Source organism: Octopus sinensis, linkage group LG29, assembly GCF_006345805.1.
Source record: "Octopus sinensis linkage group LG29, ASM634580v1, whole genome shotgun sequence".
Classification (NCBI taxonomy): Eukaryota; Metazoa; Mollusca; class Cephalopoda; order Octopoda; family Octopodidae; genus Octopus; species Octopus sinensis.
In genome coordinates, this window is record NC_043025.1 from 11,027,814 (window position 1) to 11,044,581 (window position 16,768).

At 41.3% G+C, this 16,768-nt stretch overlaps 1 protein-coding gene across 4 annotated transcripts in view; it reads left to right on the plus strand.

The window, feature by feature from the left end:
* LOC115226070 overlaps positions 1-12,886 on the plus strand; it is a 30,317-nt gene extending 17,431 nt beyond the window's left edge. For 3 of the 4 annotated variants that reach the window (XM_029797044.2, XM_029797045.2, XM_036514972.1), the window contains exon 2: positions 8,843-12,886. In XM_029797044.2, coding sequence (XP_029652904.1) covers positions 9,162-12,230 — 3,069 coding nt within the window. In that variant the 5' untranslated portion in view covers positions 8,843-9,161 and the 3' untranslated portion in view covers positions 12,231-12,886. The remainder of the gene's footprint in view (positions 1-8,842) is intronic. The other variant, XM_036514973.1, reaches the window with a different exon arrangement.
* The last annotated feature ends 3,882 nt before the right edge of the window (positions 12,887-16,768 follow it).

The following is a 16,768-nucleotide window of genomic DNA, read 5'->3' on the forward strand; positions in this document are numbered from 1 at the left end:
TTGACTGTTGTCAGCCAGGTTTTTTGTTGTCCACCACATCGCTTTCGCCAACCCTGAAGGGGAGCTGGGGCAATTGCTTCGTGGGTTGGGTTCCAGATCAGCCTTGACTCTGGGACCACTAACTTGGAATGACCCCCAACCCCATCAAACAAGAGCATGAAGCCAAGCCTTTTCAACACTTGTTTTTGACCCTTTAATTCGAATCTCATTTCCTTTGTTAATCACATGGCCTTGGGAGAACTTTCTGGGGCCATTCCTTTATTTGACCAACCTCCCATCTTTCTTAACTATCGGCTCGATCCCCTGTGGTGTGTTGGTGGCTCCTGACGTCAGAAGAACCAAAACAGACCCTGACCTCATAACCTCTTGACACTGGATGACTCCATGGAGTTTCCTCTTTTTCGCATCACACTTATATCAGTAGGAGCAAGATTCATACATAATGACGTTGTTACTGAAACATGAAGCTAATTAATCTAGAATACAATTAAGTAACATTATGACTAATGAAATATTTTGTGTAATATAAGAGAAAATGAGTCCAAAATTGTTTGGTATGTGTCACAGTATATGTTTGCTCACCCAATTTAACCCATTCCTTATCGTATTTATTTTGAGATGCTCTGTGTTTCTTTCAATCATTTTAGATATAACAAAGAATTTAGTAAAATAACTTAGTTATCATTCAGCTAGTGTTAGGAACATAAATTGTGACTAAGGTTTGGTGGAAGATTTTAATTCAGAACTTTTGAAAACAAGACATTTGTACTCAGAGCCAAAAGTGGTTTCAGCCAGGTTGGTATCAAAAGGGTTAAAAATATCATGGTTACTTTAACCCTTTTGTTACCATATTTCTGTGGAGATGCTCTGTGTTTCGTTCAATTATTTTTAAATATAACAAAGAATTTAGTAAAATAACTTAGTTATCATTAAGCTAGTGTTAGGAACATAAACTGTGACTAAGGTTTGGTGGAAGATTTTAATGCAAATCTTTTGAAAACAAGACATTTGTACTCAGAGCCAGAAGTGGTTACAACCAGGTTGGTATCAAAAGGGTTAAGAATTATCATGGTGTCTTTAAAACTTAGCTGTGCAACTGTTAAAATGATGACGGCATTGATGATACTGATTACTGTCATCGTCATCAATTTTACATTGTCTTTTCCACAAGTTAAACGGTTCTCTCCCAAGACGGTATCTCATCCTTTGTTTCATTCCTTGGTCATTTCCTTCTGTAATGTTTAACATCCTGGGGCAAGTTTTCACCACTTCTGCCTAAGTCTTCCTTGGTGTACACCTTCCACAGTTTCCTTCCAATTAGATTTCTTGACACTTCCTCACCTATCTTATCCTTTATTACTCTTTTATTCTCTTTTACTTGTTTCAGTCATTTGACTGCGGCCATGCTGGAGCACCGCCTTTTAGTCGAGCAAATCGACTCCGGGACTTATTCTTTGTAAGCCCAGTACTTATTCTATCGGTCTCTTTTGCCGAACCGCTAAGTTACGGGGACGTAAACACACCAGCATCGGTTGTCAAGCAATGCTAGGGGCACAAACACAGACACACATACACTCATATATATATACATATATACGACAGGCTTCTTTCAGTTTCTGTCTACCAAATCCACTCACAAGGCTTTGGTCGGCCCGAGGCTATAGCAGAAGACACTAGCCCAAGGTGCCACGCAGTGGGACTGAACCCAGAACCATGTGGTTGGTTAGCAAGCTACTTACCACACAGCCACTCCTGCACCTATTATTTTTTTTTAAAATCTTTTATGTGTTTCAATCATTGGATGGTGGCCATGCTGGAGCACCGCATCGAAAGGTTTCGTCAAACAATTTGACTTACTCTTTTACTTGTTTCAGTCATTTGACTGTGGCCATGCTGGAGCACCACCTTTAGTCCACCAAATCGACCCCAGGACTTATTCTTTGTAAGCCCAGTACTTATTCCTCTCCGTCTTGCTACATCTTGCAAAACTCGGACACTCCCCAAAGCCCTTACGAGCCAGCTGAACTCCTTCCGAACCAGGATGCTTCACTGGCTTATGGTCACCATTTGTCTCTGATTTTGTATCTGACCAATGACTGTACTCAGAGACAAGGACGTGTCCTCTAATTTGTATGATTTGGAACGGTCAGCTCAGACTGTTTGGCTATACACACACACACACACATATACATATATACAACGAGCTTCTTTCGGTTTCCGTCTGCCAAGTCCACTCAGGCTGTAGTGGAAGATTCTTGCCCAGGTTGCCACACAGTGGGACTGAGCCCGGAACCATGTGGCTGGTAGGCGGTTTACTTACCACACAGCCACTCTTGGGCCTATATGTTTAAGGCGGTGAGCTGGTAGAAACGTTAGCACGCCAGGCGAAATTCGTAGCAGTATTTCGTCTGCCGCTACGTTCTGAGTTCAAATTCCACCTAGGTCGACTTTGCCTTTCGTCTTTTCAGGGTCGATAAATAAAGTACCAGTTACGCACTGGGGTCGATATAATAGACTTAATCCCTTTGTCTGTCCTTGTTTGTCCCCTCTATGTTTAGCCCCTTGAGGGTAGTAAAGAAATATGTATTGATTTTCTGAGTTGGGTCTTGCATGTTGTGTTCTCTTCTTCGAGGATCCAGCTAGGGTGATGACTCATGTTGGTCAGCCACGTGCCACATGGTCATGGAGGATGAGGAAGCATCTCAAAGAGATGGGGACTGACTGGAACACTGCTGTTACATTCTGAGTTCAAATTCTGCCGAGGTCGACTTAGCATTTCATCCTTTTGGGGTCGATTATTGTGGGCAATAAATATATATATATATATGTATGTGTGAGTATATATATATATATAATAATATTAGGGAGCAATATTAAACTTTTTAATACTTTTTGATAGTTAAAATAAATAAATATATTGAAAAAATATATTAGGCGCAGGAGTGGCTGTGTGGTATGTAGCTTGCTTCCCAACCACATGGTTCCGGGTTCAGTCCCACTGCGTGGCACCTTGGGTAAGTGTCCTCTACTATAGACTCGGGCCGACCAAAGCCTTGTGAGTGGATTTGGTAGACAGAAACTGAAAGAAGCCCGTCGTGTATATATATATATGTATGTATGTGCGTGTATGTTTGTGTGTCTGTGTTTGTCCCCCTAGCATTGCTTGACAACCAATGCTGATGTGTTTATGTTCCCGTCACTTAGTGGTTCGGCAAAAGAGACCGATAGAATAAGTACTGGGCTTACAAAAGAATAAGTCCTAGGGTCGATTTGCTCGACTAAAGGCGGTGCTCCAGCATGGCCGCAGTCAAATGACTGAAACAAGGCAAAAAAGAGAAAGAGAAAGATATATATATATATATACATACTCAAAAAATACACACATTCACATGTATATCCTAGTTCTTAGCTCTTCCAGTGCTCTCAACACAATGGGCAATAAGCCTTCTCCAAACTTTCAGATCGCTTTCCTCGACTCTTAGCTCTACTTGAGCCAACTTCCATCTCCATTATATTGTTCAAGAATGTACTGCACCAGGTCTTCCTCGGTTTTCCCCCGCAATCATTTTTCCTCTTCCTCCTTCCACTTCACCACGATGGTAGCATATCTCTCCAGCACTAATCAAAGCATAATAATAACGGATCTTTTCCTTTTGAACGGCAGTTTTCAACACAATTTCTAGGTAACTAAACACTTTTAAACTTCGTATACTGGTAGAATGTGTTCATAAAACATCTTTTTTTTTCTTGGCTTTATTGAGAAAATTCTATAGTTTGTAAGATATTTGTTGTTGTTTTTTCTGCAATTTCAACCAATTAATGACGTCTATTGAGGTAAAAAAGCATTCTGTGCTGTATGAATATGTCCCTCGTTTAAGAAACAGGGATCTTTTCCGTTTGACCGGCAGTTTTTAACATAATTTCTAGGTAACTAAACACTTTTAAATTTCGTATACTGGTAGAATGTGTTTATAAAACATCTTTTTCTCTTGGTTTTATTGAGAAAATTCTATAGTTTCTAAGATATTTCCACTTTAAAATCGAGCATTTCGGCAATTTTAACCAATCGCTTCCGTCCATTTGGGGTGAAAACATTCCATGCTGTATGAATATGTCCCTTGTTTAAGAAACAGATTGGGTTTATTTACATTTGCGAAGAAAAAAAGATACCCTTCCCCCCACCTCTAACCCTAACCATAAAACAGATTGAAATGCAATAGATCGATACTAGGGTTATAATCATGGGTGACAATTTCATACGACACCGCTACGGAAAATGGGATTTTTTTCTAGCGGTGTCAAATAACTAGTAAACCGAATCTGCTGCTTAGTCACCAAATCTTACAAACTTCCCATGCTAGCTCATCTCATCCCTTCTTCATTCCTCACTCGGTCTTGGTAAGAGATGCTCTGGACTCAGTGGAGGCAGCGCTGATGGGACATATCTAGCAGTCAACATTAGTATTCCATATATATAGACGCAGGAGTGGCACCTTGGGCAAGTGTCTTCTACTATAGCCCCAGGCCGACCAATGCCTTGTGAGTGGATTTGGTAGACGGAAACTGAAAGAAGCCTGTCGTAAATATGTATATATATATATGTATGTGTGTGTCTGTGTTTGTCCCCCTAGCATTGCTTGACAACCGATGCTGGTGTGTTTATGTCCCCGTTACTTAGCAGTTCGGCAAAAGAGACCGATAGAATAAGTACTGGGCTTACAAAGAATAAGTCCGGGGTCGAGTTGCTCGACTAAAGGGGGTGCTCCAGCATGGCCGCAGTCAAATGACTGAAACAAGCAAAAGAGAGAAAGAGAAAGATATATATATATATATATATATATATACATACATATACATACATAAATACATACATACATATATATGTATATATGTGTTTATGTATATATTTATATATATGTATTAGGTCGTCAAGTATGAAATTTGTAGGTTTTATAAATACAAGGAATAGTTTTATTCATCAAACTATGCACCCATATTGCCAATACACTTTGGACATTTCAATGGTAGCTTGTCCAGCCCAGAACTGTAAAAATCCTGGCAATCTAGGGTCAATAAAATCGTGGAGGGCCTGTTTTACAGCATTGTCAAAATTAAATTTTTTTCCTATCAAATAATTATTGTTTTCATGTTTAGATTAACTATATATATATATCAGCCGAAATTGCTAAGATGATCCGGTTCTTTGCCTGAAGATTGAAGGCTTCGAATGTCCCGTCTGTGTTTTTTGTATCGTCTTCTAAATGTTTTACGTTCTTGTCCCAGTTTGTATTTTTCTACATATAATATAATATATATATATATATATATATATTAAGTGTTTACTCATTGTTAAACCTCGCTAAGATAAATATTTCAATCGCCTGAAGATTGATTGTAGCTCGAATTTTTACGAATTGGACAGCCATGAAACGATCGTAGTGTTATACTCATTATCTTTTTTTAATAATTTTGATATATATTTAAAATAATATAAATTAATTAATCTTATGTATTGGCTTAAGTTTTTCATTGTATGATTTGCCTAATAGTGATTTTGTCTCTAATTTAATATAATATAATATTTTACTATAAAATTGGATTCAATCCTAAATCTGATTTTTCCCTGTAAGTTTGGATTTATTCCCTAATATTTTATTATATATATATATATACATATATATATATAAATATATATATATATATATACACACACACACATACATACATATATTTACATACACATGTATAGATATAGGTGCATATATTGTATGTGTATATATGTGTGTATGTGTATACATACGTACACACACAAACACACACATATATATATATATATATATATATATTATAATATATATAAAGTGGTAGTCAGTGGGGGGCAAGATTAGGTGAGGATGGTGGATGATGGAGAACTTCCAACTCCAACTCCTGTAAGTTTCGCCAATGTCATTTTTGCAATGTGTGGTCTGGCATTGTCTTGCAATAAAATAGGGGTGGATCTGTTGACTAATCTAGGCTGTTTTTTTTGTAAGTTTCTGCATTATTTGGTCCAGTTGGCTGCAGTATACTTCAGCCGTGATTGATGGGACAGGTTTAAGGCAGCGAGCTGGCAGAATCGTTAGCACGACGGGCGAAATGCGTAGACATATTTCGTCTGTCGTTACGTTGTAAGTTCAAATTCCGCCGAGGTCGACTTTGCCTTTCATCCTTTCGGGGTCGATAAATTAAGTACCAGTTACGTACAGTGGTCGATATAATCGACTTAATCCGTTTGTCTGTCCTTGTTTGTCCCGGCCCCTTGAGGGTAGTAAAGAAATAGGTATTTGGTCTGCAGTTACGTTCTGAGTTCAAATTCCGCCGAGGTCGACTTTGCCTTTCATCCTTTCGGGGTCGATAAATTAAGTACCAGTTATGCACTGGGGTCGATGTAATCGACTTAATACCTATGTCTGTCCTTGTTTGTCCCCTCTATGTTTGGCCCCTTGAGGGTAGTAAAGAAATAGGTATTTGGTCTGCAGTTACGTTCTGAGTTCAAATTCCGCCGAGGTCGACTTTGCCTTTCATCCTTTCGGGGTCGATAAATTAAGTACCAGTTACGCACTGGGGTCGATGTAATCGACTTAATACCTATGTCTGTCCTTGTTTGTCCCCTTTGTGGATAGTAAAGAAATAGGTTTACTGAAATCATAATGGATCACATCTGCACCAGACCACCAAACACACACCATCAGCTTCTTTTGATGAATTTTGCTTTTTGGACTGTATTTTGGTGGCTCATCTTTGTCCAACCATTGTGCTGAATGTTTACGGTTGTTGTATTGGATCCATTTCTCATCACACTCTACTCTTTTTTACTCTTTTACTTGTTTCAGTCATATGACCACGGCCATGCTGGAGCACCGCCTTTAATCGAGCAACTCGACCCCGGGACTTATTGTTTTGTAAGCCCAGTACTTATTCTATCGGTCTCTTTTTGCTGAACTGCTAAGTAACGGGGATATAAACACACCAGCATCGGTTGTCAAGCAATGCTAGGGGGACAAACACAGACACACAAACACACACACGCATATATATATATATATACATATATACGACGGGCTTCTTTCAGTTTCCATCTACCAAATCCACTCACAAGGCTTTGGTCGGTCCGAGGCTATAGTAGAAGACACTTGCCCAAGGTGCCACACAGTAGGACTGAACCCGGAACCATGTGGTTGGTAAACAAGCTACTTACCACACAGCCATTCCTGTGCCTACACATTACAATTCGATTAAAAAATGATTCATTTTTGTGACAAGAAAGTAGCATAATGCAGGCTTTCAAACGTTGCTATTTCTGATTTTCATTGAGTTCAATTCAATAATGAAAAATTAAATTATACCATTTAGAAAAATTACATATTATAGATAATTTTTCTAAATGGTATAATTTAATTTTTCATTATTGAATTGATAAAAGGTGGTTTTTTTCTAATTAATATATAGGTGCAGGAGTGGCTTTGTGGTAAGTGGCTTGCTAAACAACCACATGGTTCTGGGTTCAGTCCCACTGCGTGGCATCTTCGGCAAGTGTCTTCTGCTATAGCCCCGGGCCGACCAATGCCTTGTGAGTGGATTTGGTAGACGGAAACTGAAAGAAGCCTGTCGTATATATATATGTATGTGTGTGTGTGTTTGTCCCCCTAGCATTGACTCACAACCAATGCTGGTGTGTTTACGTCCCCGTCACTTAGTGGTTCGGCAAAAAGAGACCGATAGAATATGTACTGGGCTTACAAAGAATAAGTCCCGGGGTCGATTTGCTTGACTAAAGGTGGTGCTCCAGCATGGCTGCAGTCAAATGACTGAAACAAGTAAAAGATAAAAGATAAAAGAAGAAAGAAGATATATATATATATGTGACCTCGTGTGTACCGTTGGCGATTTTTTTTTCCTCTGTCTTCCCTTCTCTGGATCTTTCCTTTTCCTATGTTTCTGACGAAGAGCTCCGCTCGAAACGTAAAACCCTCCTGCTTCCCTTCCTTCCTGAGCATCCAATAATACTATATTTGTTCCACGTCCTCACGTTGTTGTGTTTTCTCTTTGTGCTTTCATGTTTGGATTAACTATATATATATATGTGGAGGCGCAATGGCCCAGTGGTTAGGGCAGCGGACTCGAGGTCGGAGGATCGCGGTTTCGATTCCCAGACCAGGCGTTGTGAGTCTTTATTGAGTGAAAACACCTAAAAGCTCCACGAGGCTCCAGCAGGGGGTGGTGGCGATCCCTGCTGTACTCTTTCGCCACAACTTCCTCTCACTCTTTCTTCTGTTGGCCTGCTCGCTTAGCTAGCGGGGTGGCGTCATTTGAAGGCTAAAACAATGCGAAGCGCATTGTGACCAGAGATGTGTAGCAACATCTGATAGCCTAGTCAGTCATGGTGATCACGGTGATATATATATATATATATACATATATACACACACATACATATATTTACATACACATGTATAGATATAGGTGCATATAATGTATGTGTATATATGTACATACGGCGAGCAGAAACATTAGCACGCCGGCGAAATGCGTTGCCGTATTTCGTCTGCCGTTACGTTCTGAGTTCAAATTCCGCCGAGGTTGACTTTGCCTTTCATCCTTCCGGGGTCGATAAATTAAGTACCAGTTACGCACTGGGGTCGATGTAATCGACTTAATCCCTTTGTCTGTCCTTGTTTGTCTCCTCTGTGTTTAGCCCCTTGTGGGTAGTAAAGAAATATATATGTATGTGTATACATATACACACACACACACACACACACACATATATATATATATACATATATAAATTTGTGTTTTTCAGGTGGAAGGATGCTGAAGCACCAAAGCTGACATTGTGAGATGAAGATGCAGAGAGCAGTTGGACAGGCATTACAGCAGCAAGTAGCAATAATAGTAATGATGAACGTCTGCTAGGAATTGACTGGAATCAGTCAGAACAGATCAATTTTTATTTTTTACTTAATTTAATTTTTTCTCGCATTTTTTTTTTTTTGCATATTTGATATATTTTTATACTGTTTTTAAAAAGAAACAAAAAAATTTTTTCCAATCTTAAAAAAAAAAAAATAACAACAAAAACAAAAACAAGCTTAAAGAACTGTTGGAAAATAACTTGCAATATGCTTAAAAGAAAGAATAATTCCTCGGTCAACTGCAAATCGGTTATTTTGAGCAAGCAAAAACTTTGTCCATTCTGCGAGAAAGTTCACGATCAAGATCTGACCAATGAATTGGAAACCGGAGCCAAAGGGAAACCTTTTCGCTGCCAGTTCTGCAACCAGATATTCTCCATCTCTTGCCTCTTTGTCAAACACATGGAATCGCATCTTGGGAAAAGCCTGTATCGGTGCGAATTCTGTGGCATCCTTTTCGAGGATTTCTTTGATTTGATCACTCACCGGAAGGACCATCTGACGCTTGCCTGCAAGTTCTGCGACAAGAGGTTCGGCGATGAGGAATCGCGGAAGAAGCACGTCAGCAGGTTCCACGTGGCCCCGAAGAAAAGGAATTCTTCGTCTTCGGACCCTCTGAGAGTGAGTAAGAAGAAATTTTCCCTGAGGATCGATGAGATTCTCCAGAAGAATACGGCTGTGTTGAAGCCATTCCATTCCTGTGACATCTGCTATGAGAATTTTCCGCAGTTGTCGCAGCTCCTCATTCACAAGAAGACGCATACAAAAGAAAAGCCGCACAAGTGCAACACCTGCGGAAAGAGCTTCAAACACGACAATGTGCTGAAGGTGCACCAACAGTTGCATCAGCAGCAGCAACAACAGCAGCAGCAGCAACAACAACAACAACAACAGCAGCAGCAGCATGTTTCCGTGAGCGACAATAAACCCGTCAGCGCCCTCTGCAACCAAAACCTCTCTCGTAACTGCAAGACGGCGCCGCAGCAGACGCAGATGCAAGCAAAAGAAAAACCCGAAGTCGCCGCTCTCAAAGAGAACTCCGACTCCAAACCAATCCCAGTGCTTTTGGCAACGCAGTTAGGTCCGACAGGCGTTGTTCTTTCGGAGCATACGGAACCAGCCATACAAAAACTGGGCCCTGTTATAGAGAATCTAACCCCAGCTCATCTGGGGGCCAAAACTGTGTATTTACTTAGCAAACCGCAGACCCGGTTGGACTCGGCAATAAATATCTGTCCGCCATCTCCTCTGCTGAACATACAGCGAAATTCGGTCATTCAACAGGTACGGCATGACAGACCAGTCCTTGTTGCCGGTCAGAATGTTCCGGTGAAGATTTTGAAATCTCCAGAGATGGTTGATTCAGGAGTGTTTCTAAGCAACGGTGTTTCGCTTGAGAAGAAGCAACCACAACTCGGAGCGGTCGTTGTGTCCGATCCTAACAACAGCATATCCACACAAAGGGTCAACGGCAAAAGTAACAACGGGGTCGTCAGTCCGGTGGTTATGGAGAATTACCTGATTTTGAAATTGCCATCGACAGAGACGAACCCCTTAAAGATACCGAGTTATGGTGCCATCGTGCAATCTCCTGCAGGCAGCGTTGCTTCACCTGTTGTGACGACGCCAACACTGACAGCAGAAGCGATGGAGATCAGAATCGCAGACTCTACAAGTCTTCATCCCAATAACAGCATTAATTATTCCAAGGTGAAAACGAAGGCCTGCAAAACCAAACCTGATCGAGAATCAGATTGTAATAAAGGTTCCAATCCGGGCCCAAATCTAAAAAGGGATCGAGAACAGCAGCCCCTATCCCTCGTAAAATCAGAACCAGCTGAAAATACTCAGGACAAAGGCTTTGAGAACTTTGCCAAAGACACTGGCAAAATAGATTCTAAGCCTGACTCTGTTGAGATGTCATCTCATGTTGTGATGCATTGTGCAACACCTGCTCGGAATGGTGAGGAGAACAAACTTGAAGCCACAGTGAAAGCTGATGTTGAAGTGGAACAAAGGATTAAGCAGGAAAGAGAGTCTTCGGAATATAAAGTGGTTGTGGAATTTGATGTTGTCCCTGAGAGACGTGAAGTTGTGACGCAGTCCCTGAAACGAGAACCGGCGTTTGAGCTAGTGGAACAGGCACCGGTTGAAGAACAAGTGAAAACGAGGGATAACTTTGTGTTGGTGGTGAAAGAGGAAGCTGGGGATGCAGTGAGTTCTCCGAGAATTCCTGAAGACGGAGTAAACGATGCTGCGGAGAGAGGTCAAACAGAGATGATGGTCTCGGACAAACCTGGGGGAAATGGAAAACCGGGAAACGGAAACGATGGTGAAAATGAACGGAAAGCAGGAGAAGAAAATAAAGAGGGGAGAGAACGTCTGTGTGTCCATTGTGGGAAGAATCACAGCAAAGCTTTGATTGAGTTCCTTGCACAAAGTCCCAAAGACAAACCTTTCAAGTGCCGAATCTGTGGAGATACCTTCTCCATTGGGTGTCTTTTCATGAGACATATAAACAGTCATGAGGAAGTAGAGGGCAGCATCCTGTACCAATGTGAAATCTGTGGCAGCATCTTTGAGCAGTTTCTCTCTCTGTTCTCGCATCGGCAAGCAATGCACCGTTCGTCGAACTACAACTGTAGTCAGTGCCAGCAGGCGTTCGTCTGCGAGTCCGACTTGAAGCGTCACACGCGGCTGGTGCACTACGTCGAGAAGGCCTTCGTCTGCGACTACTGCGGCAGGTCCTTCTCGCAGAAATGCAACCTTGTGTTCCACCGGCGCACGCACACGGGCGAACAGCCCTACAGCTGCGAATACTGCGGCAAGCGGTTCGCTCGACCGGGCAACCTCAACATCCACCTGCGCACGCACACGGCGCCAAAGCTGAAAATGCACAGGTGCGGCACGTGCGACAAGCCATTCAAGACGCGGCAGCAACTCAAGTTTCATGCCCAACTGATGCACCACAACTACCACGATGACTATCATGACAACCGTATCCATGACAACCGCGGTGGTAGAGGGGGTGGCAGTGGGAGCAGCAGTGACATGCCGTTCAAGTGCGACATTTGCGGTGATGGTTACTCGAACTGCAAGGACTTGAAGGAACATGTACAACTGCACCAAGCAGGGGACAAACAGACGTACACATGCAACTGTTGCGGAAAACAGTTCTTGCACTCCTACATGTTACTCCGGCACAAACTCTCGCACAGGGGCCGACTCTGTCAGTCGGCTAAAGTCCAGTCCTCTCGGACGGCCCCGCAACCATAAATGTCGAGAGAGGACCCACCCCGCTGCTCCAGTCTCCATTCCCACCTTATTTTTAAAAAATGTGGAGGGGAGGCACGGCTCCTCTTTCCATTAATGCTGATGCCTCACCCCCCTCCCCTCCAACCCCACCAATCACTAAATGTGTGAAAGAAATAGAAAAAGAAAGGGATCGGCCCCCCGTGTGACCGTTCACTGTCCTCAAAATAGCAACGAAATTTTCCTCGATTCAAACACTTGCCATCAAGAAAATGAAAGCTCACATTAGATAATGTAGTCCTAGATACACTTATATTTGTTTCAGCCATGTGGCTGTGGTCATGCTGGAGCACTACTGTGCTATGTCTGAATAAAAGAACCACCAGGTGGTCTGGTCATAGCTGAAACATCCACCTTTCATTGTAGGTCGACCAGATCAGGACTGACCTGTGGTTAAATAAGAAGGATAATCTAGTCCTAGATATACTTTTGTTTCAGCCATGTGGCTGTGGTCATGCTGGAGCACTAAAAAGAACAACCATATTATGATCACAGCTGAAACAACCATAGGTGCAGGAGTGGCTGTGTGGTAAGTAGCTTGCTTACCAACCACATGGTTCCGGGTTCAGTCCTACTGCATGGCACCTTGGGCAAGTGTCTTCTACTATAGCCCCGGGCCGACCAATGCCTTGTGAGTGGATTTGGTAGATGGAAAACTGAAAGAAGCCCGTCGTATATATATATATATATATCTGTTTGTCCCCCTAGCATTGCTTGACAACCGACGCTGGTGTGTTTATGTCCCCATCACTTAGCGGTTCGGCAAAAGAGACCGATAGAATAAGTACTGGGCTTACAAAAGAATAAGTCCCGGGGTCGATCTGCTCGACTAAAGGTGGTGCTCCAGCATGGCCACAGTCAAATGACTGAAACAAGTAAAAGGGTAACCACCTTTCATTGTAGGTCTGCTGGATGAGGTCTGACCTGTGGTTATATAACAAGGAAGGGCACATTGGATAATGTAGTCCTTGATATACTTTCCATCGTGGTTTTGGTGGATCAACACCGACCTGCTGCTAAACAACAACATCAACGTCAGCAACAACAAAGTAGGACACATCAGATGATGTAATTCTAGATACACTATGCCTGAATAAAAGGCAGGATGGTCACAGTTGAAACAACATTGATCATAGGTGTGGTGGATCAGGGCTGACCTGGGGCTAAACAACAGCCTCCAAGACCGTCCAGAACTAAAATAGTGGAATGATATGTGGTTGATTTTGATGTTGTTTAGCCCCGGGTCAGTCCTGATCCAGTAAACCTATGATCGGAGGTGTTCCAGCTGTGACCATCCTGTCTTTTAATCAGACATAGTGTATCTAGGACTACATTATCTAATGTGTCCTTCCTTGTTTAACTCTATGTCAGCTTTGATCCAGTAGGCCTATGATCAAAGATATTCCAGCCATGACCATCCTGTCTTCTATTGAGATATAGTTTACCTAGGACTACATTATCTAATGTGTTGTTCCTTGTTTAACTCTGTCAGCTTTGATCCAGTAGGCCTATGATCAAAGATATTCCAGCCATGACCATCCTGTCTTCTATTGAGATATAGTTTACCTAGGACTACATTATCTAATATGTCCTTCCTTGTTATTATTTTTTTAGCCCTAGGTCAGTTCTGATCCAGCAGACCTATGATCAAAGATGTTCCAGCTGTGACCATCCTGTCTTTTATTCAGGCATAGTGTATCTAGGACTACATTATCTAATGTGCTCTTCCTTGTTTAAAATAGTATGATGTGATTTGAAGAAGGCTTGTGTTGCTATTTCTAACAGTTTGAGCGACCACATTGTGGTCCCCTTTTATAAAGAAACTTTCTGACAGACCTTCCTTCCTTCACACCCTCCATCCCACTAAAACCCAGTGATCCGGAGACTGGACCTTGTTAGAAACCCTTAATGACAACACTATTGGTCACCAATAACGATTTAAAATAAGACAAATACTCCCAAGAACCTTTTCCCCACACATCCTGCCAACCATCCCCACATCCCTACGACAGACCCCTCATCGCTAAAATCCAACGCACAACCCCAGTTATGTATAAACTCCTACATTTTGTTCACTGATCCTATATGAAACTTTGACCCCTTATGCCCTATTTCCAGACCACTAATCTCATAGTTAATCCATTAATCCCTATCTGTAAATAACCCCAAATTCCCTGTTCCCTGAGCCACATTGAACTTATTCTATATGTAAACCCTATTTCTTGTCTGAAATCTCACATTAAATCTTTATCCCTGAATAAATCCACATCCCAGTCCTTAATCCCATATTAAATGGGATTTATATATGGATAGGGATTTAATATCCCTATCTATACATAAATGCCTATCTCCAGAACCCTAATCCATATAAACCTTGATTTTCAGACCCTTAATCTATCTCAAGATTTCTAATCCATACATAAAACTGTCTCCAAGGCCCTAATCCACACATAAGCCTCTATAATCCTCAGTTTCCTGATCCATTATTAAATCTTGTTTCCATAACCTTGATCCATACACAAACCCCTATAATTCCCTGTCCCCTGATCCATGTATAATCTCCTGTCTCTTGACTGGATGTAAACACTGGTCCCTAGAACCTTAATTCATTCATAAACCCTTGTCTCCAGGCCCCTAGTCATGCATAAACCTATATTATCCCCAATCCTCGATCCATACATAAACCTTGATCTCCAGACCTATCTCTTCTCCCTATAGACCCCAGTTCCCTAATCTGGAAGTGAACCTGTCTTTCCAGGGGTCTAATCCTGCCCAAATCTTTAAGTATTTAATCCCAGTCTAGTAATGCCACATATAAACAACGGATCCTGAAATCCTTTTTTTTTTCTGTTGTTCCCCGGTCCCTTCTTTTTTTTTTTTTTTTTTTTTGCAAACGAAAGAAAGTTCTGATTTTTCCGAGGGACACAATTTTTATTGTCCCGGAAACAACAACAATCACAAGAACAATTACATAAACACTACCACCACCACCACCACCACCACCATCACCATTCTCATCAACAGTATTAACAACACCACCACCACCACCATCACCATCACCGCAACCATCTTTACAACTACTACTGTCACCACCGCCACCACTACCACCACCACCAACCATAACATTAACAACTACAACATTAGCAACAACAACACCACCACGACCACAAACCCCTTTACCATCACAACCATCACTACCGCCACCACAACCACCTCAACCATCACATCACCACTGCCACAACCACCACCACCACCATAACCACCAACAACATGAACAGTAACTACAACAACAACAACAACAAATAAAAAAGACAAAAAAACCCCCCCAAAAAGAACAAAACGAAATTTCTGAAATGAATGTAAATGTTTATGGATCTGGACAACCCACACTGACACCAAAATGTTCAACTTGGACTTTGAAGCAAGAAAAGATATGTTAGGAATATACAGAGACAACAAAGATGAAGAAAGAAGTAGATTTTTTTCTATCTGTCTGTCTGTTTGTCAACCAGCTTGTTTATCTATCTATCTATCTGTTTGTCTATCTATCTCTATTTGTCTATCTATCTATCTCTACCTATCTATCTATCTATATCTGTCTATCTATCTATCTCTACCTATCTATCTATCTATATCTGTCTATCTATCTATCTATCTGTCTATCTATCTATCTATCTCTGTCTATCTATCTATCTACCCATCTATCTATCCATCTATCTCTATGTCTATCTATCTATCTATCTCTACCTATCTATCTGTCTATCTATCTATCTCTCTGTCTATCTATCATCTATCTACCTGTCTATCTATCTACCTATCTATCTCTATCTCTCTCTCTCTATCAATCTATCTGTCGGTTTCCCTCGCTCTCTCTCTCTCTATCTATCTGTCTGTCGGTTTCTCTCTCGCTCTCTCTGTCTTTTTGCAATGTGTTAGTTTAATTTTGTAAATAAATTCAAACATAAAAAATAAATGAATGATGCTTGTTTGTTCTTTTTTTCTGTCATTAGGGTCACACACACGAGACACACATAAAATTTTTGTATGTCCTAGTAAGCAAGAAATCAGACAAGACCCTTCACCCTTCAGGTAAAACGACCCTTTACGATGGCCCATCCCCGGTCAAACCGAAAAGATCCAAATGTCGTCAAGTCTAAGAAATAAAGGGACGTAATTCTTGTTACAGTTATTTCCCTTGATTGATTTTATTTAAATAAAAGCAATGAACTTTGTCAGGGACCAGGTTAGGGTCTCAAAGCGAAGACAATATTTTGGTAAATTAATGGGGTTTTTGGTGTGCTTTAAATGGCTTATAAACACCTTCCACGCTGAAATTGTTTTCGTTCCAGCACGCGATCTCAGATCAGGTCACTTACTATGCAAGTACATCTCCGTAATAAATAAAATTGAAAATCTATAAAATAGGGGTTTGCTTAATTTTTTTTTCAAAGTAGTGCAGCGAAGGCGCATGGCTTAATGGTTAGGGTATTCAGGTCAGAGTC